The sequence below is a fragment of the Canis lupus genome, chromosome 28, assembly GCF_048164855.1.
Source record: "Canis lupus baileyi chromosome 28, mCanLup2.hap1, whole genome shotgun sequence".
Lineage (NCBI taxonomy): Eukaryota > Metazoa > Chordata > Mammalia > Carnivora > Canidae > Canis > Canis lupus.
This window is the reverse complement of record NC_132865.1, coordinates 19,645,706-19,671,490: the sequence shown is the minus strand read 5'-3', so window position 1 is coordinate 19,671,490 and position 25,785 is coordinate 19,645,706. Positions and strand designations below refer to the sequence as shown.

At 39.3% G+C, this 25,785-nt stretch overlaps 1 protein-coding gene across 28 annotated transcripts in view; it reads right to left on the bottom strand.

The window, feature by feature from the left end:
• STAU2 (staufen double-stranded RNA binding protein 2) overlaps positions 1–22,880 on the bottom strand; it is a 296,660-nt gene extending 273,780 nt beyond the window's left edge. For 2 of the 28 annotated variants that reach the window (XM_072804210.1, XM_072804214.1), the window contains exons 1-3: positions 22,093–22,155; positions 14,537–14,602; positions 11,771–11,827 (exon numbers count right to left, since the gene is read on the bottom strand). Coding sequence is in view for 5 of the 28 variants with exons in the window: in XM_072804232.1 (XP_072660333.1) it covers positions 14,537–14,554 (18 nt within the window). In the remaining 23 variants the exon portion in view is untranslated. Of the gene's footprint in view, positions 1–11,770; positions 11,828–12,241; positions 12,300–12,927; positions 12,970–14,536; positions 14,603–21,222; positions 21,653–22,092; positions 22,234–22,407; positions 22,446–22,747 lie in introns of those variants that run through there. The other 26 variants (XM_072804212.1, XM_072804217.1, XM_072804231.1 and 23 more) reach the window with 23 other exon arrangements.
• Positions 22,881–25,785: the final 2,905 nt, after the last annotated feature.

Below are 25,785 nucleotides of genomic sequence, written 5' to 3'. Positions count from 1 at the left end.
GAAAAGGAAGAAAGGAAGGAGAAAAGGAAAAAAGTATTGGTGAGGATGTGGTTCCATATAAATTTTAGAATTATTTGGTCTAGCTTTATCAAAAATACCACTGGAATTTTTATAAGGATTGCACTGAATTTGCAGCTTGCTTTGGGTGTTATGGATATTTCAATATAATTCTTCCAGTCCATGAGCATGATAATGTATTTATCTTTGTATCCTTTTCAGTTGCTTTCATGGTGTCTTAGTCTTCAGGGTATAGGTCTTAAACCTCCTTGGTGAAATTTATTCCTGGGTACTTTATTCTTTTTGATACAATTATAAATGGGATTGCCTTCTCAATTACTCTTTCTGGTAACTCATTATAGAAACCCCACAGATTTCCATATGTTGCTTTTGTATCCCATTAATTTACTGAATTCATTTATTAGTTGTAAAAGGTTCTGGTGAAGTCCGTTGGGTTTTCTATATATAGTATCATCTCATATTTAGGTAGTGAGTTTTATTTCTTCATTTCCAATTTGGATGCCTTTTATTTCCTCTTCCTACCAATTGCTGTAGCTAGGATTTCCAACACTGTGTTGAATAAAAGTGGGGAGAGTGAGCATCCTTTTATTCCTGATTTTAGAGGGAAAGCTTTCATCTGTTTACCACTGAGTATAATGTTAACTGTGGGTTTATTATATACAGCCTTTGTTATGTTGAGGTACATTCCCTCTGTATCCACTTCTTTGGAGAGTTTTGTCAAAAATGTATGTTGAAATTTGTCAAATGCGTTTTCTGCATCTACAAAGATGATCATACAATTATTTCCTTCATTTTGTTAATGTGGTTTATCATGTTAGCTGATTTATGGATGTTGAGTCATCCTTGCATCCCTCAAATAAATCTCACTTGACCATGATTTATTATCCTCTTAATATGTTATTGAATTCAGTTTGCTAATATTTTGTTGAGAATTTTTGCATCAATATTCGTCGGTGATTTTGGCCTGTAATTTTCTTTAAAATTGTATGTGGTGTCCTTTTATTTTTAAAGATTTTCTTTATTCATGAGAAGCAGAGACACGGGCAGAGGGAGAAGCAGGCTCCCTGTGGGGAGCCCAATGTGGGACTCGATCCCAGGACCCCAGGATCACAACCTGAGCCAAAGGCAGATGCTCAAACCACTGAGCCACCCAGGCATCCCTTATGTGGTATCCTAATCTGGTTTGCTACCAGGCCTCACAAAATGAGTTTGGAAGTATCCCCTCCTCAATTTTTTGGAAAAGTTTGAAAAGGATGGGTATTAAATTTTTTTTAATGTTTGGTAGAAATCACCAGTGAAACCACCTGATCTTTTCCTTGTTGGGAGGTTTTCCTTGTTGGGAGGTTTTTGATTACTGACCAATTTCCTTAGTAGTAATTAGCTCATTCAGATTTTCTATTTCTTAATGATTCAGTCCTGAAAGACTATGTTCCTAGGAATTTATCCATTTCCTCTAGTTTGTCCGATTTATTAGCATATATTTGCTAATGGTCTCTAATGATCCTTTTTACTGTGGTGTCAAATGTAATTTCTCCTGTTTCAATTTCTGGTTTTGATATTAGGGCTTTCTCTTTTTTTCTTGGTTAGTCTATATGTTTGTCAACTTTATCTTTTCAATGGACTGTCTCTTGGCTTTATTAATTTTCTATTATTTCTCAGTCTCTATTTCATTTATTTCTCCTCTGATCTCTATTATTCTTTTCTTCTACTAACTTGAGCTTCATTGGTTCTTTTTTCCTAGCTCCTTCAGGTGTAAATTAGGTTGAGATCTTTGTTTCTTGAGGTAGTCCTGTATTACTATAATATTAATATATTAATATTATATTTAATATCATAAAATATAATATTAATTAAATTGATATAGTATCTTAAAATTGCTTTTGTTGTATCCCAAAGATTTTGGTATGTCAGAGTTTTATTTTCATTTGTCTCTCAGTACTTATATTTTCATCTGTCTCTCAGCATGTCTTTGCTATCTTCAATAATCTATTGGTTGTTGAGCAGCATGACATTTAAACCCCCCTTTTTAGTGGTTTTTCAAGTTTTCTTCTTGTAATTGATTTCTAGTTTCATATTCATTGTGATCAGAAAAGATGGTCAATAGGAGTCAATCTTTTTTAATTTATTGAGGCTTAATTGGTGGCCTAACATGTGCTCTAGCCCAGAGACGATTCCATATGCACTTGAGAATAATATGTATTGCTGCTTTTGAATGGAATGTTCTGAATATATTAAGGCCATCTGGTGTCATATAAGGCTGATGTTTCCTTATTTTCTGTCTGATCTAATCATTGATGTAAGTGGGGTGTCAAAGTCCTCTACTATTATTGAATTGCTATCAATTTCTCCCTTTAGGTCTCTCAATATTTGCTTTAGATGTCTTGATGTTCCTATTTTGGGTGCATACATATTAATTAATGTTATATCTTCTTTTGGACAGACCCCTTTATCATTATGTAATGCCCTTCCTTGGCTATTATTATGATTTTTGCTTTCAAATCTACTTTGTTTGCTATAATAGCTTTTTTTTTTTTTTTTTAATACACTCTACACCCAACCTGGGGCTTGAACTCATTACCCTGTGATCAAGAGGCACATGCTCCACCAACAAAGCCATCCAGGCACCCTTCCAGCTTTCTTTTCATTCCTATTTGCATGGAATAGCCTTCCCCATCCCTTCATTTTTAGTCCATGTATGTCCTTACTTCTGAAGTGAGACTCTTGCATATATATATATTATATATATACATATATATATAATATATATATATAGTCTTGTTTTGCTTTTTTTTAAATCCATTCAGCCACTGATCTTTTGACTAGAGAGTTTAGTCCATTTACAATTACAGTAAAGTATGTACTTATTTCCATTTTGTTCATTGTTTTCTGGCTCTTTTCATAGTTCCTCTGTTCCTTTCTTATTTCTCTTTCCTTCTGGTTTGATTGCTTTCTTTAGTGTTATATTCAGACTCCTTTATCATTTTCTCTTGTATATTTATTGTAACTTTTTGCTTTGTGGTTACTATGAGGTTCATATATAACTTATTATGTATAGAATGGTCTGCTTTGAGACGACAATAGTTAAATTTGAACATATTCCAAAACATATTTTCTTCACCCCTGCCCATGTTTTATATATTTTTTTAAGATTTTTAATTTATTTATTCATGAGAGAGACACACAGAGAGAGAGAGAGAGAGAGAGAGGCAGAGACACAGGCAGAGGGAGAGGCAGGGTCCATGCAGAGAGCCCGATGTGGAACTTGATCCCGGGTCTCCAGGATCAGGCCCTGGACTGAAGGCGGCACTAAACCACTGAGCCACCCGGGCTGCCCACATTTTATATTTTTGATGCCACGTTTTGTATCATTTTATGCAGTCCTTACTAATTATCATAGTTTTAATTAACTTTACTATTTTTGTCTTTAAGCTTTATGCTTGCTTTATAAGTGATTTATCCTCCACTTTAATTTTTTTTTGGGGGGGGGCAGAGAGAGAGGGAGAGAGGGACTCTCAAGAAGGCTCCACACCCAGCGCAGAGCTTGATATGGGGCTCGATCTCATAACCTTGTGATCATGACCTGAACCAAAATCAAGAGTTGGATGCTTAATTGACTGGGCCACACAGGCACCCCTGATCCACTACTTTTAATATATATTTACCTTTTCCAGTGAGATTTTTACTTCCATACATTTTGTTATTAATGTCATTTCTTTTCAGGTTATAGAAGATCCTTAAACATTCCTTACAAGGCTGATTTAATAGTGATGAATTCCTTTATGTCTTGATTATCTGAAAACTCTTAATCTCTCCAATTCTGAACGATAAACTTGCCAAGTACAGAATTCCTGGTTGGAAGTTTTCTGTTTGTTTTTGTTTTGTATTTTTCCATTCAGCACTTTGAATATGTCATGCCACTCTCTTCTGCCTGCAAAGTTTCTGCTGAATATGTTATGCCAAGCGAATGTTATCCCACCTGATGATGTCCCAAGGATCCCTTATCTTCATTTTTTAAAATTCTTTTGTGTTTTCACTACTGTGTCTATGTGAGCTCCATTGCTCTGTCATCCAGTTCACTTTTCCAATACTCAGTTCATCCAGTCTGCTGTTGAACCCGTCTTGTATATTTTTCAATTTGGTTTGCTCTTCAGCTCTGTAACTTCCGTTTGACCTTTCTTTTATTGTCTCTTTATGAAAGATCTGTGTTCATCTATTCTTCTCCCAAGTTCAGTGAGCAGCTGTATGACCATTAACTTTGAACTCTTTATCAGGTTTGGATTGCATATCTCCATTTCATTAATATCATTTTCTGATGTTTTATCTTGTTCTTTCACTTCGAACATTGTCTCTCATCTTGCCTAACTCGTTTGTTTTTAGTTATCAGCAAATCAACCTATCTCTCCTTGTGGAGCAGCCTTGAAGGAGCAGCCTTGTGTAGGAGGTGTCACATGCACCTCAAAAGCAAAATCCCCTCTGATCACCAGAGCTAGATCCTCATGTGGGTTGTATGCACTGTCTATTGTGGTGGCACCATGTCTGTAGCACAGGGTGAGTGAAGTTGGCAGCTAACTCAGCTGTAGCATGTGGCTGTGTAGAGCTTTCACCTGGCTCCAACATATGATTGCACTGTGGGAGTGGGCAGGGTTCTCAGCTGGGTGTGCCCACTGGCTCTAGCAATTTGAAAGATAATTACAAAATGGTTTCCACCAGAACCAACATTAGCAAGGTAGGATGAGTTCACAAATACAGCACCCATCAATGTCTTCATTTCCAGAGAAATGTCCCAACAGTTTCCTGCCTGACAGATGCCTTAAAATTACTAAGTGGGTCTTCTTCACAAAAGCACTTTTTTTTTTAAGATTTTATTTATTTATTCATGAGAGACACAGAGACCGAGAGAGGCAGAGACACAGAAAGAGGGAGAAGCAGGCTCCATGCTGGGAGCCTGACATGGGACTCAATCCCAGGTCTCCAGGATCACACCCTGGGCTGAAAGTGGTGCTAAACCACTGAGCCACCCATGCTGCCCACAAAGGCACTTTTCAATGTGGTATTTCTGTGCTGGTCCTGGGGTGAGTATATGTGCAAACGCTGTGAGAATGGGTTCTCCATTCCCTAGTTTTATGGTTTCTCTTGATATAATCCCGGTTGGTTTTCAAAGCCTGGTGTTTAGATGGCTTATCTCTCTTGTGCAGGACCTAAGGATTTGGGTTCCTATTGTGAAGAACTAACCTCTTGCTCCTTGGGAAAAGTTTTGTATTTTTGAGTTTTCTCCTGATTGTGTGTCACACCTGGGATGGGTATCTTTGCAAAATGATGTCTCTGCATCTTCTCCCCATCTCAATGCTCTTTTTTGTCCTTTGTTATAGAGGCTCTGTTCCTTTGGTCTTGTGGTCTTTTTAGAGGAAATTATTTCATATGTGGTTATTTGTTGCAGGAGGAGCAAGCTCATGGTCTTCCTACAGCACCATCTTGAATCCAACTTATTTTTTATTTTGAGGTGAAATTGATGTAACACCAAATTAAGCATTTTGAAATGAACAAACCAGTGGCATTTAGTACATTCCCAATGTTGTGCAACTACCACCTCTATCTTGTTCCAATATGTTTATCACCCCACAAAGAAACTTTGTACCTATTAGGCAGCTGCATTCTATTTCCCTTATCTCTAGGCCCTAGCAAACACCAATCTGAGTTCTGTTTATACAGAATTACTCATTATGGATATTTCATATAAATGGAATCATACAGCATGTGACCTTTGCATCTGACTTATTTCACTCAGCAAAATGTTTTTCAAGGTTCACCACACTGTAGCATATATCAGTATTTCAGTTTTGTTTTGGTTTTTTATATATAGTTGAATAATAGCCAATGGTATGTATATATCAAAATTTGTTCATTCTTCCATCTACAGGCATTTGGGCTGCTTCCATCATTTGACTCTTGTAAATAGTATTACTATGAACTAGCGTGTGTGTGTGTGTGTGTGTATGTTTTCAGTTCTTCTGGGTATACACCTAGGAGTGGAATGCCTGGGTTATATGCTAATCCTAAGTTTAATTTTTTATAGAACTGCCAGACTATTTTCCACAGAAGGTAAACCATTTTACATTCCCACCAGCAATGTACAAGGATCTGCTTCTCTACATCCTCACCCACACTTGTTACTGGTCTTGTTTTTTATACTAACCATCCTACTGGGGATGAAGTGATACATCATTGTGATTTTTATCTGCATTTCCCTCATCACTAACAAGTTCGAGTATTTCTTCATTTGTATATTGGCTATTTTTATATTTTCTTTAGAGAATTGTCAATTCAAGTCCTTTGCCCATTTTTTAGTTGGGTTGTTTGTTGTTGAGTTGTCAGGGTTTTAGTTCTTATGTTTAGGACATTGATCCATTTAGAATGTGTCTATTAGTTTATTTTTCCCCTCTCAATTCTTTTCCATTAGTTTATAGGTCAATCCTTATGTCAGTACTATACTGTTTTGACTACTGGAGCTTTACAGTATGTTTTAGAAATGGACAAGTATGAGTCCTCCAACTCTATTCATTTTCAAGAACAGAGTTTTGGCTGTTTTGGGCCTACTACAATTTCATATGAATTTAAGAATCTGCTTTTCTAGTTCTGCAAAAAGGTCACTAGAATTCTGATAGAGATCGCATTGAATCTGCACATTGCTTGCATAGTACTGCCACCTCAACAATAACACAGAATATCTTTCCATTTATTTAGGTCTTCTTTAAGTTATTTTATTTATTTTTTTTTTTTTTTTTTAAGTTATTTTATTTAATTTCAACAATGTTTTGTAGCTTTTAGTATACAAATCTTTCAATTCCTTAGGTTTTTGAACAATATTAAATGGAACAGTTTTCTTAGTTTCCTTTTGGGATTATTCATTGCTAGTATACAGAAACAATTTTATTTTGTGTGTTGCTCTTATACCAATTTTTCTGAATTGTGTATTAGCTCTAGTGGGTTTTTGCAGATTCTTTGGGGTTTTTTATTATGAGTTCATGATGTCTACAAATAGAAACAATTTTACTTCTTTCCCAATTTGGATGTTTTTTCTTTTTCTTGCCTAACTTCTCTGGCTGGGACTCCTACCACAATGTTGAAGAGCAGTATGAAAGTAAGCACACTTGTTTCTGATCACAGGTAAAAGTGTTCAGTCTTTCACTGTTGAATTGGAAGTTAGCTGTGAGTTTTTCATAAATCCCTTTTATCATATTGAAGAATTTCCCTTCTTTTCCTAGTTTTGGAGTGTTTCTATTACAAACAGGTGTTATATTTTTCAAAAGTCTTCCTTATTAACTGATGATGTTTGTTTGTTTATCTTCATCCTAGTAAGGCGGTGTATTATACTGATTTCCCTATGCTGAACAGCTCTGGGCATTCCTACCTGGGTAAATTCCATTTGGTCAGGGTATATAACCATTTAAATATACGACAGGATTCAGTTTCTTAGTGTTTTGTTGAAGATTTTTGCAGTTGTATTCATAAGGAATATCAATCTGTAATTTTTGCATTGTTTCTCATGGCGTCTGGCTTTGGTATCAGAGTAATGCTGGTCTCAATGAATTAGGAAGTGTTCTATGTCCTATTTTGGGGAAGAGTCTGAGATGAACTGGTGTTAATTCTTTAAATGTTTGGCAGAATTCACCAGTAATATCATCTGGTCCTGGACTTTTCTTTCTTTGGGAGGGATTTTTTTATTATTATTACTAATGCAATCTGTTTGCTTCTTATAGATCAGTTCACATTTTCTATTGCTTCTTGAGTCAGTTTTGGTTATCTGTTTCTAAGAATTTGTCCATTTCACGTAGGTTATCCAATTTGTTAATATACAGTTATTAATAGTATTCTCTTATAACCTTTTTTATTTCTTTAATAAAGAAATAAATATTTCAGCCTCAATATTCTCATTTTTTTTTTTATATTCTCACTTTCGTTTCTGATTTTAATTACATGCATCATTGCTTTCCCCCCCCTTTTTTTTGAGTCTAGGTAAAGGTCTGTAAATTTTGTTGATTCCTCAAAGAATGAACTTTGGTTATGCTGATTCTCTGTTATTTCCTATACTCCATTTCACTTGTCTCCATTTTAATCTTTATTATTTCCTTTCTTTGGCTCACTTTGAGTTTAATTTGCTCCACTTTTTCTAGTTTCCATAAGGTGAAAAATTAGATTATTTGGATTCTTTTGAGCTCTTCTTCTTAAATATAGGTACTTACTGCTACAAATTTCCCTCTGAGCACTGCTTTTGCTGCATCTCATTAAGTTGTGGTATGCTGTGTTTTCATTTTTATTTGTGTATAATTATTTTCTAATTTCCCCCTTTGACCTGCTGGGTATTTATGAGTATATTGTTTAATTTCTACATATTTGTGAATTTCCCAGTATTATTGACTTCTAGTTTCACACCAGTGTGACCAAGATACTTTTATGATTTCAGTTACTTAAACTGTATTGAGATTTTGTGTGTGTGTGTGTGTAGGCAGCCCAGTGGCTTAGCAGTTTAGCGCCACCTTCGGCCGGGTGTGTGATCCTGGAGACCCAGGATCGAATCCCGCGTTGGGCTCCCTGCACAGAGCCTGCTTCTCCCTCTCCCTCTGCCTGTGTTTCTGGCCCCCTCTCTCTGTCATAAATAAATTTAAAAATTTAAAAAAAAAAAAAAGATTTTTTTTTTGTGTGTGGTCTAACATATGGACTACCCCTTGTAGAGTGTTTCATGTGCACATGGAAAAAAATGTGTATGCTGCTCTTACTGGGTGTTTTGTGTATATCTATTAGATCCAACTGGCTTATAATGCTGTGCAAGACCTCTATTTCCATACTGATCTGTCTAGATGTTCTATCCCTTATTCAAGGTGAAGCAAGCACTGTAATTTTTGACTGAATGATTGAAACCATAAATTTTATTGTTGGATTCTGAATTGTGTTGCATTCCTCTAGTGTTGGACTTTTTCTGGTGTACAATTAAGTTACTTGGGATCATTTGAAGTCTTCTGAGGACTCTTCCCAATGCCTCATGTATTACAAGGTCTTTAGACTCCGAATGATCTAGATACAAACTATTAACAGCCTTGCATGATCTCTGGAAATTGTTTTCTTACTGCCTTCCAGTAGTTCTTTCCCTGACTTTGAGTAGGTCTTAGTCATGCATTTACAGATTGGAACTCCGTTAAAAACTCAAGAAGCACAATCTGCAGATCTCCAGAATGTTTTCATGTTTGAGTGTACTTTTTTATTTACTTATATACTCACCCCTCTTCCCCCAAGTCTCTTCTCTTTGGCACTGTGCCCTGCAATTCTAACCACCTTGGCCTTCTCAAACTCACTTTTGTTTCCTAATCTTAGCAAAAGTGAGCTGTTTTGGTTCTTCCTCCTTGCACTGCAGCCTATGAACAACCTCTAGGCTTTATTGCAAACTGGTGTAGAAGAGCTTACCTCATTTGTTTCCATTCTCTCAGGAATCAGTCTGATGACACCTGCCATCCAACGTCTAAAAATCACTGTTTACATATTTATATGTTCTCAAGTTGTTTAAGGAGGAAGGGTATATTATTACTGTATAACAAATTACCCCCAACTTATTAGCATCTTAAAAAAACAAGCATTTATTTTTTTCACACAGTTTCTGAGGTTCGGCAATCAAGAAGCAGCTTAGCTGGGTGGTTCTGGCTCAGGATATCTCATGAGGTTGCAGTCAAGATGTCCGTGGGCCAGTAGTTTACAGCTGGAAACTTGACAAGGGCTGGAAGATCTGCTTCCAAGAAGACTCAGTCACACACTGTTGGCTAGAGGCCTCAGTTCCTTGTTAGCTGTTGGCAGGAGGCCTCAATTTCTCACCACATGGGCCTCTCCATAGAGCTATTCACAACATGGCAGCTAACTACTCTGAATGAGCAAGGGGGAGGAGCATAGAGAGGGGAGGGCAGCACAAAGGGAGAGAAGAGGCGAAAGCCACAGTGTCTTTTATAACCTATCCTTGGATTATCCATCACTTCCACCATATTCTATTGACCACACAAACAATGTGTGAGGGGATTATGCAATGGAATAATCAGGTATCAGGAAGCAGAGATCATTAGGGCCATCTTGGAAGCTGGCCACACAGAGGAAAAATCCTGTTATCCCAACATGGCAAAATGCCAAAGTCCTGCTTACACATTTTAACTTCCTTATGTTGTTTTTTTTTTTAATCCTCAGACTATAAACTGCATCCTACGACTTTGAGAAAGATGGCAAGATTGTAGATTCTACTCCACAGCCAGACTTAGAGAAAAAATAACGAAGTAGCAGCAAGTTTTAAAAGAATAAAGTCCTTGGTGCCTATGGCAAGAGGGAGGAGAGCATTTACAGCACACCTGGAGTTGAGAAATGTTCAAGTGGCTTTTCATTCCCCCAAACAACTACTCTAATGACTAACCTAAACGTCTGCCGTCCTTTCTCATCAATCTCTAAAGCCAGACAGCAATAGCAACAGCAATTATTAATTGCATTAGCAATAGTACCAGGGCCAAAGCGAGGCATCTTGCCTCTGTTATTAGTTCAATTATTCCTCACCATAAACCTGTGAGATAGGTATCATTATTCCCTAAAGGCTAGGCCTTAATTTCTTGATAATCCTAACTTGGCTTTATACTTCATAGTATATCCTGATACACGTTTATTTTTCCTACCTAACACCTGGCTCCCCCTTGCCCTGTAGGGTTCTTCTACTTTTCTGGCACAGAAATGCCATGTTGTTCTACCTGTCCTCTCATTCCATGTGAGTCAGGTCTTAAAGATTTCTCTTAGCTCTTACGTTCCCAACACCTACCACCATAACTCTTTCAAAGAAACCACCAGGCTACTGAGACTTGTTAATACCCTCCTGCTGGGCTCTCCCAATGCTACAGCTGCCTAATATACACTTCCCCTTAAACTCTGTAGAATATATGCTATTTAGATCTGCCTCATCAATTAATCCCAAAAAACTTTGCCTTATTTCAGCCACTCATTTAAAAATATGATTTCACAGCACACGTGCCTTCTTAATTTATATTTGCTACAGCTTAATGCTAAAATGGGTTTCCTTTCCTTAAGGGTTTATAATTAATCACCAGGGAGAAAGGTCCAAAATATACCAAACTCTTACTTAGTACAGTACCCTGGAAACATAGGTTCCCACTAATTATTTGTTGAATAATGAATGAAAATATATAAAGTAATAATTATAAATGCTAGCTCAGAAAATTCTCAAGGGGGTATATCCAAAAACTTTTATTTACAAATAAAAAGGAAAAGGTATCAGTGGACACATATAAACAATTCACAAAAAGACAAAACACAAAAGAACAACAAATAGAAGCAAATAATAGAAATGCAAATCAAAGTATCACTTTTTGTCAAATTGGCAAACATTGAAAATTTGTCAAAAAAGTAAGAAAACAGGCATTCTAATAGATATTATTTTGTATTTTTGGTGTTTATGCATCAAATATCTTCAAAATTTGTATAACCATTTGACCAGTATTTCCTAATAATTAACTGTAAGAAAATAATGGACAAAGGAACATAATTATATGTTAAAAAAGAAAAAAAAAACACTGTGGCACTAACTATAATACAAAATTTGTCCAACAATAAGGATTTGATTAAACAAATTTTAGTAATTCCAAACTACAAAATATTAATGTCACTTCAGAATATTATATAATCCTAGTTTTTTAAAGTAACATAGAATCACATAAAAACATACCTGCATAGAAAAAAAAATCTAGAAGTATACACCCCAAAATGTGAGCAGTGATTATCTCTGTAAAAGAATAGTGGAATCATTTGTGATTTTTTTCTTTTTGCTTATCTCTACTACCTAATTTTTCTACATGAGTTGCACATGGACAACACACATTCTTAAAAGGCAAAAGTAAAAATGCAGAGTACAATTTAAAGGTAGAAGTGCCATCACTGTAATAGAACATGGAACATTCCCATGCTCTCTAATAATAATAATGTCATGCAGAATTAACACCAAGTTAAATATTTTAATAGCCTTGTTTTAAGTAGTACTAAGAACACACATGGAAGAATGTTAGTACTATTCAGGCATCTTAAGACAACAGACAAAAAGACCTCTCAAATAAAAACTTATTACTAATCAAAAAGACAGTGTTGAAAATCATGCAGTAAAAACCTCAACTGCTTCAAGGTAAGTGTCAGCTTCAATCACCTTTTCATGCCTTTTCACATTATCTTGAGAGCCTACACTCTGATGGGAAAGCAGTCACCTCGAAAATGATAAAACATCAATCACTCATAAGTTTAAGAATTCAAGGCAACTTTAAGTTGGGCTGAAAAAAAAGTCTTCTCTATAACTTCTATTCCAAATTAGATTAATTTTTCTCTTCAGGCTTGAACGTTTTGGGGTGAGGGGGATAAAACTTAGGGGATAACAAGAGAGAATCCTGAGGGGAGTCTAGACATATATGTGTGTTACAAGCAAAGCACATATATCTCCAAGCACTGTGTACAATGGTTGGTGCTAGGGTTGTCACTAAAGCAAGGAGATCTCCATTCTTTTCAACAGTAATCACCTAATTGTGTTGTCAGTTTAGGTATTATGTGCTTGCTCTACACAAATGCCATTAACATAAAATCTCTTTTTTATGCAAAGTTGTTCCTTGATTTTCTCCTTGTACTAGAAAATTTTCTTGGACAGGGAAACTGCTTGTGGCCCTGCAGAATGTTGCCTGAAATTGCTGTGTAAGGCCTGATTCAACAGGACCAGTAGATCCAACATAACAATAAATCTTCATTGGACTAATCTATAATGTTCAATGATGTTGACTGGCATGAAAAGGAGTTCTTTCCACTTGTCTATGGCAGATTATAAAAAAAAAATTATTCTGATTGTACCTGTATAATTAACAGCAGGTATCCATACATTTAGCATCAACACCAACCTACAACATAGTTTGCAAGTCATGTCTCATAAAGCTCCACCAATACATCCAATAGGATCTGACAGCAACTGTGAAAGTACAAAAAGCACTAAACACGGTACAGCTTTATGATTCTTTTAAACCTACATTAGTAACATCTTTGATGAAAGCAATATTCATTGCACAAGAAAATTTTCTAGTACAAGGAGAAAATCAAGGAATAACTTTGCATGAGAAAGAGATTTTATGTTAATGGCATTTGTGTAAAGCAAGCACATAATACCTAAACTGACAACACAATTAGGTGATTACTGTTGAAAAGAATGGAGATCTCCTTGCTTTAGTGACAACCCTAGCACCAACCATCCACTTATTCAGCAAATATATGAAAACCATAAGCAAAACTATTCTAGGATCTGAGGAAATAAGAATAAACAAGCCAAGTCACTACTTTCATAGAGCATATGGCCTAAAAGGAACAGAGATGTTAGGCAAACAACTACATATTTGAATATAACTGCAAATGTCAGGATTTCATTAAATAAAAGGGCAAGGTACTCTGAGAGCAAATACTAGGCTGGGGAGTCAAGTGAGTCAACCACAGGGGAGGGAAAGAAAGGCCCAGGCAGAGATAATCTATGCAAAGCCCCTGCAGCTGGAATGACCTTGCCCAATCCAGGAACTGAAACATTTAGATTGAAAGCATTTAGATTGTTTCCTGGGTCCACGTTAATTCTGAGATGTATAAAGACACCCAAGTTAAGAGATCAGGTTGGCAACTGCTACACGGGTCTAGAGCTCAGGAAAGAGATCTAGACTAAGTATGAACTTAGAAGTCATTGGCTTAGAGATGGTATGCGATGCATGGGAACTAGAGGCTATTACTTAGGCAAGGTGGACTGGGCAGGCAGGGGCAGGTGTGTTATTACTTCCTCAAATCATGCACATGAAAAATTCATTACTTCTTGCAATCAAATTAATTACTTCTCTCTTAATTTACAAGTCTGAAATAAAACAAAGAATTTTCTATTATTATAATACAATGCCCTATTTGTTCAGAAAGGATAAGATTAAATGTATAAAATTCTTGGAGAAATGCCAAGACCTAAGAAAAATATTTCTTTCAGCAAATCTAAAACATTATATGCTAAAGTTTATTTAGCAAGGCACCTCCTTCTAGCCTTTTCCAGTGCCCTAGAAAAGGAACTTTTTTTAACACACTGATAAAACTACGTCACAAGATTTGTCACTAGAAATGCTTTCCGTCTGTAAAACTGCTACCTACTGAAGCTAGATCACAACTGTAAGCATTCTGAACAGACCAAATCCTGGAGGGATGTAACATCAAACAGAACAGATGCATCTTCTGCTCTGCACACTCAAAAGTTAACAACTTTCACAACTATCACTATAATCCTTAAACAACCTGCCCTGCACAGTCTCCTATGATGAATATATAGTACGTAATTGCTCTATAAAGCAGTGGTCAGGTCATGGTTATAGAAAAGCTGGGTTAAAACGTTCCACAATTTATGGCCGAAGCACCATATTAATAAGTAGGACATGCCTTAACACAAACTCACCTGATTTATTTGAAGCATGTTAAAACAATATTGACCAAACTGCTGTATCCCTCAGGGCTCCAAAAACTGAAAAATGAAAATGAAGAAATAAAGTTCATCTTAGTTGGTAATCTCAATGATTAGCACTTTAAACATATGTCCTTGATCAAAAATAAAATGGAGTAGATCTAGATCAACACAGAACTTTCTATGATGATAAACAAGTTTTATAACTGCGCGGCCTAATCCAATAGCCAATGGCCACAAAGGGCTACTGAGCACCTGAAATGTGACTAATGCACCAAGAAAGTAAATTTCTAATTTTTTTAAATCTTCTTTAACGTTAATCTAAATTTAAATAACTATATTTAACTAACAGCTACCATAGTGGGCAATGTAGATCTAGGATGAAAGATGTCCCTTCTGGCTCTACAATTCTAAGATAATTCCAGCAAAAACGAAGCTATTAAAAATAATCTAAAAAATTCAGATTAATATTTAATGTATACTCCCTTTTCTCTAGTAACGTTTTAAACAGCCTCATTCCTAAACTCTATAAGCTAAATTAAGGCTAAAGACAATGCAACACATACTCTTCTACATGGTATGGAAGAGTATACAGTACTTAGCTGGATTTTTTTTGTGGTTTTATCATCACTATAAAAACAGCTTGCATAATAATTTCACATAAAATTTTCAGAGAAAGAAATCACCATCTGACACATCTCATTGTTAGATTTGGATTTGTTACCTTCTGGGTCTGACCTCCTCACCATGGTTGTATTTCTTTTCATGTAGCAAATCTCTTCTACATTTAATTTAAAAATAGATACTAAAGAAGAGCAAAACCCCCAAATCTTATAAACAAATAAATCATGGATTCCTATAATGGTAAAAGTTTACATAAAAAATAAATTATGGCAGGAGCACCTGTGTGGCTCAGTTGGTTAAATGTCTGCCTTCGGCTCAGGTCATGATCTTAGGGTCCTGGGATGGAGCCCCATGTCCAGGTCCCTGCTCAATAGGGAGCCTACTTCTCCCTCTCCCCTTACCCCTCCCTCTTCTCATTCTCTCTCTCTCTCTCTCGCTTTCTCTATCTCAAATAAAGGAATAAAATATTTTTAAAAGCAAATAAATAAATAATCTATGGAGGAGCCTGACTAGCTTAGCCAGTAGAGCATGCAACTCTTGATCTATGGGTTCTGTGTTCAAGCCCCACACCCAGCGTAGAGCCTACTAAAAAAAAAAAAAAGAAAAAGAAATTCTGTACAGACCCTCCCCAAAATTATCTAAAAAGCAACAATACAGGCAGCAAAAGAGTTAAATCCAATCACTTAGGTAGAAAACTTTATGCTATGAAACTTTAATATTAAACTTTCCCTCATACGCAAAAGTTTTATACACACACACACACACACACACACATAGATTCACATATATACATGTATGGCTACCATTTTCTTAAGATGACAAATTGGGGTCAATTCTAAATGAATTTGAAAGTTTCCTATATCTTTCCTATATCTATCTATATATAGATATCCTATATATCTTAGAATAGCAGCCTCAGCATCTTTAACAGTTTTCATTTTTTTCCAAGAGAATCATATGCTATAGAAACGGCACAATGGCTAAGGATCACATAATTTGAATTTTACTCCAAGCTCTTCAGGATATTTTACCTCTTGAGCCTTGGAAAATTACTTTGTGTATCTTTGTGTTCTTTTTATTTTTTTAAAAATCTGTAAAAAGTAAACTAAAGTAATTGTGGTAGGCAAATAACAAATAGAATACAACAGAAATAATGAGATACCACTCAGAACATTGGGTTACAAAAAGACCACAATGACCATCTTGGGTGTTACCTGGTCTCATTCTCTCACTGTTTGCTCTGAAGGAAACTAGCTGCCATATTATGAGCTACCCCTTGGACAGGCCCAGTTGGCAAAGAACTAAGAAAGGCCTTTGGCCAATAGCCCAAAAGAAAGTGAGGCCTTCAGGCCAATACCCCCCAAGCAAATGAAGCCTTCCGAGAGCTATATGAATGAGCTATATGAAAGAGCTTGGAAGCAGATCTTCCCCTGGTCAAACTCTCAGATGAGAACACAGTCCCAACGATAGCTTACGTGCAACATCTAAAAGACCTTGAACCACAAATACAAGGTAAGCTGCACCCAGTTTTCTAACCCATAGAAACTAAGATAATAAATGTTTGTTGTTTTAAGCCCTTTACTTTCCAGGGTAGTTTGTTATGTAACAATAATAAGACAATCCATTCAACTCTAAAATTCTATAATCCTGTGGTGTTGGGATCTCTGGGTGGCTCAGCGGTTTAGAATCTGCCTTCGGCCCAGGGCATGATCCTGGAGTCCCAGGATGGAGTCCCACGTCAGGCTCCCTGCATGGAGCCTGCTTCTCCCTCTGCCTGTGATTCTGCCTCTCTCTCTCTCTCTGTCTCTCACGAATAAATAAAATCTTTAAAAAAAAAAAAGATTTAAAAAAAAATTCTGTGGTGTTTTAGGTATTAACATATCTAGGTAGGTCAAAAAATTAATTCTGTTTAACTTGAGCAAATGAGTTACATTACAACATGAAAATGATAAATTATGAAACTTACACATTTACATTTTATTCAAAATATGAAATCACTAAAAAGCACAGGAGTAGGCAAATGGTATTAAAATACACTAGATGTAAAAAAAAAAAAAATACACTAGATATAACTAAAAATACAGACCAGATCAATTTTCATTTTTTTAACTGAAAACAATTCATTTGGAAATTAAAATGTGAATAAACCACTAAAAGCATCTCAGTGACTTAGTGTCCCTTACCTTCTAGAATTCAACATCATTTAGTAAGCACTTGCCAAATCTGAGAAACCCAATTTTGTTTTTATTTAATGTAAGCCTCTAAGAGTAACAAGTGCTTATCTATATAGACCTGTATGTGTTTCTTCAATATTAGAGTTTTGAGGGTTTTTTTTTTTTAATTCCAATGTAACTAACATACAGTATTATATTAGTTTCAGATGTATATTATAGTGGTTCGGCAATTCTATATATTACTCAGTGCCCATGGTAGGTGTACTCTTAATCCTCTTCACCTATTTCACCCATACCCCCACTCGCTTCCTACAGTTAAGAGTGTTTTTGGGGGGTTGTCTTTTTTTTTCTTCCTTTGTTTATTTGTTTTGTTTCTTAAATTCCACATATGAGTGAAATCATATAGCATTTGTTTCTCTGACTGGCTTATCTCACTTAGCATTGTAGTCTCTAGATCCATCCATGTTGTTGCAAATGGCAAGATTTCACTCATGGCTGAATATTCCGTTGTACATATATATACCACATCTTCTTTATCCATTCATCTATTGATGGGACACTTACATTGCTTCCATAATTTGGCTATTATAAATAATACTGCAATAAATATAGGGGTGCTTTTCAATATTAGAGTTTATAACACTAGTGGCTGATTCCAAGAAGTAGACACAATAAAGTATAAGGATACATTTTTTTAAAGTTCTAATCTTCTGACATACAAAAAGGTAGTTGTAGGAAGAAACAAAAATAAAAGCACCTACTTGCTTAAAACTGACCATACAATTTTAACTATTCTGTAAGCCACTCCTTCACAACTACAAAGATCTGTACAAATTAAAACATGAAACTGTCTATAATAGCACTCTGTGAGGGAACTGGAAAATACCCTGAAGTTATTCTTTTTTTAACCAACAAATTATATCATATTTACATCAATATAAAAATTATAATTCACAACCACACTATGGACAATTCAGGATGCCCACAGTGCCACGTCTTTAACACTTCATTTCTCCTTTACAGATATGCCTACTCTACTGTCCTGTATTTAAAACAACTTGATAAAACATCAATGAAATGCAGAGCAGTTTTATGCTGCCTGTGATTTCATAAAATCCACCTCTCTCTCCTCTGCCAAAGTTTCCAGCTACAGTTCATTCCGATTACAGCTAAGTACTTTTAGAGAAACCTATTCACATGTCCCAAAAATGCCCTACAGTGACATCCAATCAGGCACATTAGGACATGCAGTTCCAGATTCCAAGCTACTAAATGAAAACAGGCAGGGCAGTTTATGGAGAGAGGATACTACTAACTGTAGAAAACTTGCTGCTTATGAAGAATTGGAAGTCCAACATGTATCTGAAATCTACTGCTGGTATAACTTGCTGCATTTATTATTACATTTTGCCCAGCTAATCAGTTGAAAGCTGTAAAAAACAAAATCTACAAAATCCTCAACAATTTAATACCGCCTCTTAAAATGGCATTATTAAATTAATCTATAAATTTTTATATCAGCACCCATAATCCCACAATTGACAGGCAATCCTCACCTAACTTTCTTGTTTGACAATATGAAAAGAAAAAACATTTACTACCACAATTCTTAGGCTCCAAAGTACCATAAAACCAAACATCAACCAAAACTTCTTACTCTAAAAAATTCATGGGTGGGACACCTGGGTGGCTCAGTGGTTGGGCATCTGCCTTTGCCTCAGGGCATGATCCCAAAGTCCTGGGATTGAGTCCCGCATCAGGCTTCCTGCATGGAGCCTGCCTCTCCCCTCTGCCTATGTCTCTGACTCTCTCTCTCTCTCTCTCTCTCATGAAGAAATATATAAAATCTCTTTAAAAAAAAAAAAGTTTTTTTAATAAAAAAAAATTTTTATTCATGGGGTCCTTAAAAAGCATTAAAAAAATGAGTTTTTTAAATTCTCATTTCTTTTTAAAAGTAGGTACCCAAAAAAACTTTTATGTAAGAAAAGCAAAATAATTTGGCATAAATTTAATTATTTCCAAAGAGCCTATGAAAGATTCTAAGTATACAGAAATCTCACCACAAACCAAGAAAAAAGAAAATATTTATCAGACACTAATGTTATATACCACATGCTATATTTTGCCATTGTTATGTTAATTCATTTAGTCCTCATTACCTTGGGATGTAGGTGTTATCTCCACTTTTCTAGAAGTTGAATTACATCCCATAGTCTACGCTGCTGGGATTAAAACCAAGTGTGTTGTGGCATGAAGTCCTCATCTCTTTATTATACATTAAATTTATAAAGATTTCACTTCTTAAAATTGTTCCTGTCACAAAGGTCTTGACCTCTAGAACAACATAATGGTAAGGCTCCTTATAGAGAACTTTGGAGATTTACTTAAAATCAAATTATTATACATACATAAATATAAATTATAATTATTATGGGTTCCGGACACTCAACTAATATTTTCTTGAGTGCCTATAGGAGGCACAAATATATCTACACATAGTTTGATCTCACTGTGCATGTCTCCAACTATTCTAATATTAACACAATTCAATTTTGTGATATCTAGGTTCTTCTATTATGATCTGTACATATAAATGATGACACCCAGAACTCAAAGTGAACAAAAGAAGAGCATGATAGTAAAGAGGTTAGCTGCAACGAAAAAAACCCCAACATACTTGCCAATTATACCTTTCAGAATCTGATCCCAAAACAAGAAAACCACTCAGCCTCACTTTCCGTATTGTTTACACACTAAAAAGTTAGATATTATCTCAGATACTTTTTATATTCTTTTATTTTTGAAAAGCAAACCAACCCACTCTTCTCCTAGAACTTCATTCCAGACAAGCCAAGTAAGCTAAAATATAAAATGTATATGATTTTCCATGGTAATTAGGAATAAAGAGTCATGATGCAACTTACCCTCAAATGGTCCAGGGAAAAAATATTAGGTACATATGGCTGAGAGACATTAATGGTAGGTGGGTAAAATGGTAACAGGTGAATCTGAGTAAAGGTTACAGAAGGATTCTTTGTAGTGTTCTTACTCTTGCTACCTTTTGGTAAGCTTGAGATTATTTCCAAATAAAAAGTTAAAACTTAAAAACGAGATGCCACTCTACCTGTAGTTAACAATACATACTCTGATTACACAGCAACATTTTTACAAATACAAAGCAGATTTTGGAGGAAAAATTCAGTGATTTGTCAGGAAATATGCACTATATCCTACCAATTATCGCTTAGGAATAAATTTCAAACTACATTGCTATGTAATGAAATGAGGCAATCGTGAGTGGAGTTGAAATCACAGTAGGAAAAAAAAAAAAAAAAAAACCCCAGCATACACACCACATAGTTTGGCATAAATGCCTCACAAATTTAATACAGGCCTGCTGCAAAATGCAGCAAATCCACAATTCAAGTGATACGTGAGAGCTCTGGTTTGCAGTAAAATACAGACAAGCTGAAAAATTAAACACTTGCCATATTACAAAACAACTGAGATGCAGGATGTCTTGGTCTTGACTGTTTTATTAACAAAGAGTTGTTGTTTTTCCACTGCAGCTCAATTCCTAACAGTATATTTGAATCCTCTTAAGAAAGGACTAGGGAAGAAATACCCTCCCGGAGAAATGTTGCAATCTTCTCTCCTTACAAGGTTACTATTATCCTGCCTTCCCATCCCCAATTCTGAATCCAAGCGTTTTTAACCACGATTTCTTAAAACGTAAGGATGCATCAGAAGGGAAGCGATGCTCAGCAAAAGTTCACTAAAATTGTGAAATCAGGCATTAAAAGCAAGGGTTTTTCAGCTAGCAGGCAGTCATATACCTTTAAAGGATCCTCTATCTCTATCCTCCCTGCAGGAACCACCCACCTGAACATCCTGGGGTACATTCCCTTAATCGAAAGGCCCATCTCTACATCACCACGGCGGGGGGGGGGGGGGGTGGGTCGCCGAGTACGGTCCCTTTCCCAAGAAAATCCTTCACAAATGCACCATTCTGCACGTCTTTCCAGGGACTTCCAGAAGCCCGAGGCCATCAGCCCCGCCCCCGCCCGAGGACTCCCAGTTGGGCGAGCCGGCGCCCGCGCTGCGGAACAGCCCCCGCGCCCCGCGCCCCGCGCCCCGCGCCCCCGCAGGGACCGAGCTTTGTCTCCGTCCGCCCCGCTCCTTCACCTCGGCAAGGTCACGGAGGGCCGCTGCCCCTGGAGGCCGAGCCGCCGCCGCAGTCCCCGCGAGGCGCGGCAGGGCGGGCCTGTCACAGGATACATTGGTCCCCTCGGCCCCACCTACTCCCCGTTTCGGCGCGTTACGTCTTCGCCACTTGCCCATTATACAGAAATAGCCGCGAGCACCGCCCCCCGCGCCCCCGGGGCCCTGCCCGCAGCCCCTCCCGGCCTCGCTCCGCCGCCGCCGCCCGCCCCCGCCCCGGGCCCCAGCGTCCCACCTGCAGCCCCCGGCCCGGGCGCCCCCGACGCCGGCCTCCCCGGCTCCCCGCTCCTCCCCTCCCGACACCTGTGCCGGCCCCCCCGCCCCGCCCCGCCCCGCCCCGCCCCGCGCGCCCCCCACCCTCCGCGGGGCCCCGAGCCCTCGGCACCCGCAGCGGCCCGTCCCCTCCCCCTCCTCCCCGAGGCCGCCGCGGGGCCGCTCTCCGCGGGGCTCCCCAGCGCCCTCTGCCTCCTCCCCGTCCGCCGGCGGGGCGGAAGTCCAGGCCTCCCGGACGCCCCCAACCTCCGTATTTACCTTGTGGCCGCGGACACTTTGCAGGCGGCTCCCACATTGGCGAGCACGACGGAGAACTGACCCCGCTCGGCCGCCGCCGCCGCCGCCGCCGCCGGCTTCCACCCCGCGGGCTCCCCGCCCCCCGCCTCCGCCCGCCTCCCGCCGCCCGCCGCCCGCGCCCGCGCCCGCGCCCGCGCCCGCTCCCGCCGCCCGCTCCCGCCTCCCCTGCGCTCCCGCCGCGCCCTCCCGGGCCCGCGCCGCGCGCCCCCGCCTGCGCCGCCGCTCCCGCGCCCCAGCCAGCCCTGCGCGCGCGCCCCCGGCCCCGCCGCCCCGCACCTCCGCCCGCCCGCGGCCGAGCGCGGCCATTGTTCGCGGCGCCGCTCCCGCCCCCTGGCGGCCGAGCGCCCCCGCCCCCGCCCCCGCCCCCGCAGCAGCGGCCGCCGCGGTCAGCCGGCCCCGGGGCCCGGGCGCTTGGCCGAGGCCCGGCGGACGCGGACGCGGACGCGGACGAGCCGGGGGGGCGGGGGCAGGGGAGCGCGCCCCGCCCGCGGCCTCCGCGCCCCCGCCCGCGGCCCGGCCCGGCTCCCCGCCGCCGGCTGCGCCCCCCACACCTGCGCTCGGCGGCTCCGCCTGCGCGCCGCTGAGCCTCTGCTCTCCCCGCACGCCCCGCGCCTACCTTCCCCGGCTCTCGGGCTGCCGCCTCGGCTCCGCGGGGCCCGCGACCATCCCGCGCCGGCTCCGGCCGCCGCTGAGCGAGCCACGGTTCCGCGGAGCCTGCACCTTTCCAGACGCGGGGAGGAGGCGGGCGGGGAGCGGGGGGGGGGGGGGGGGCGGGGGGGCGCCGTCGCGCGCTGCCAACACTCCTGATGCATCCGTGAGCACCTGCTCGCCGAGATCGGCAGCGGCCAGACACATTCTGACACCAAAAAGAATAAAATGAAATAAAATAAAATCGCATTTGGTACATGAAAAAAAAATCCTCAGAACCAAAAATGAGGACCATCTTAGGACAGTGCCCTAGATCCCAGATTGTGGAGGCAAGAGTGCCAGAAAACTCCAATTGCTTCTTGCTTCGTCCTGGTTTTGATGTGGGTTACAGATGTCCAGACGACTCAACCCGGCCAAGCCCGGGGGAAGTCAACCCTTTATTTAGTAAATGGCACCAAAAATAATCTGACAATAAAGTAAGTCTGCAAATAGAATTCTTACTGTGTTTTCACGAACTTACCCATTTGCATTATTATTCCCAGGGTTCCTTCCCAGTGCCAATCCCCACCTGGAAAATGTCTACCAAGCCTAGGATTTCAGTCATCACCTAAAATGGATAGTTCTATCTACAACTGGGGGGGGGGGGGGGGGGACAGTAATAGTCTAGTGGTTAAGCCAAGGGCACGCGATTTAGATAAGCAAGCCTGGTTCTCCACTTGCTAACTTCCAGGACCGGGGATATGTTACTTATTCTGGGTCTGTTTATCCTTTTGTTCAAGAGATGATAATATGCATTTAAATGTGCTTATATATGAAGCCCCTTTACACTGGGCCTGGCATGTGGTAAGATAGAAGCTACTGCTACCATCTCATCCTAACAGCTTTCCTAAACTCCTTCCCCTCTCCACCTCTGCCAATTCCCTCACCCTCAACATGTTGACCCTGCCTAAATCTGCATTAGCCCTTGATCGGAGTCTTCTGGTTTCCCAACCATTGAATATTTGTTGGTTTGAATGAATACATGCCCTTCCTACCAGCAGCAGTTCTCCAGACAAGCCTACCACTTTAGCATCTTTCCATAGGCTCTTAGCCCTCTCCCTGCAATCCATCTCTCCTCACGGGGTGAAGAAATCAATCCTTCAAATATTTCCAAAATCAGCTCCTTGACAGGCATTCTCTGACTCCTCTGATCAGGCCAGTGCTCAGAGAGTCTCCTGACTCTCTCCTCTGGCACCATAGGTATGTTCAGTTGTTTTGAGCCCATCACTCCTCACCAAACAGTGCATCTTTTCAGGGCAGGCTCTGGGCCTCACTTCTCTTTGTACCCCCAGTATCCAGCTGCAAGGAGGTAGAAGTAAATGCATTCAGAATAAATAGATGAGTTTATGCTTTCGAGAATTACTCTAGAGTGGTAGAAATGTCATCCCATTTGATTCAGATAATTAAAGTCAATTGGAATCTTTATTTCCCCTGTAACTTTTTCGTATAGCTGACTTTAAGTCTTTGGTTATCCACATGCTAACTAGGGAAGCATGTGCATGTTACATTTTAACCCGAAAATAGATTTAATTTTTTTTTAATCCTGTTGAGGAGGAAAAATTTTCCTTTACCCTTCTAGATTCTTGATGGAAAATTGATATAAAACAGAGAAACAAGAGAAACCCTAACTACATATACCTATGGGAGCCCCATAAGCACAAGAGACCCAAGGACAAGTCAGACAATTGAGGTTTATATGCCATCCTAAGCTAAGAAATGGGATAGGAGCCTGGGGCTTCAAATGGGAGGAGGGTGATTCAGAGGATGATAAGAAGAGCAGATGTTTGGTAATTAGATGTTTGTCCTGCCATACAGCTAGGTCATTCAGATAAAAGATATCTCTGGGTATAATTCTTTTCCTGAGCCAGACCTCCTATCTAAATTCTTTTGGGTAGTGAAGAGAGAGATAAAGCTTTTCTTGAGTCTGCTGTGTCTTAATTGTCTTCAGCTCAAAATAGCATATTTTGCTCAAAGTGGCATACTTGAGGGTCACATATTCTGCTCCCCGTCAAGCCATACTAATCAGAGAAAAAAAAAAAAAACGTTGTTAAGCTTGAATCTATACTTTCAGTTGCTCGAGGTATATGGCATCAGGACATGAAATCACCTGAGTGACATGGAAATCCACATAGGGCAGCCCGGGTGGCTCAGCGGTTTTGCGCCTGCCTTCAGCCCAGGGTGTGATCCTGGAGTCCTGGGATCATCAGGGTCCCTGCATAAAGCCTGCTTCTCACTCTGCCTGTGTCTCTGCCTCTCTGTGTCTCTCATGAATAAATAAATAAAATCTTTTATAAAGGAAATCCACACATAAATCTATGATCTTCTGAAGATCTTACTTTAGAATAAAATATATTTTTTAAAAATTTTGATAGGAGTCGAAAATAATGGATATTTAGAGAAGAGTGGCCCTATAGGCAGCTGATTAAAACAAAGAAACTGATTTATCAGTGCATCTTTACCAGGTACCACTGTAGTCAAATATTCAACCATCAGAAAAATATAGTTTCAAATTCATCTTGTCAGGTTTGAGCAATCTGAATGGGACAGATTCCAGAATCATAAGCCACTATTTCTCTTCCAGCTATGTCCTTTCTTTTCATATATATTTCTTAAGGTTTCTTGTTTTTAGCAATCTTTATACCCAACGTGGCACTCAAACTCATAACCTCAAGGCCAAGAGTCATTTGCTTTTCCAAAGGAGAGGATTATTAATTACATTATTACATCCTTTTCTTTACATCTATTTCCCTATACAATTCATGTAGCAATGGGTGGCTCAGTGGTTGAGCATCTGTCTTTGGCTCAGGTCATAATCCCAGGGTCCTGGGGGGAGCCTGCTTCTTCCTCTGCCTATGTCTCTGCCTTTCTCTCTTTGTGTCTCTCTTGAATAAATAAATAAAATCTTTGAAAAAAAATTCATCTGGCCCCAGTGCCCACCATATAAATTATTCTCCTTTATATGCTTAT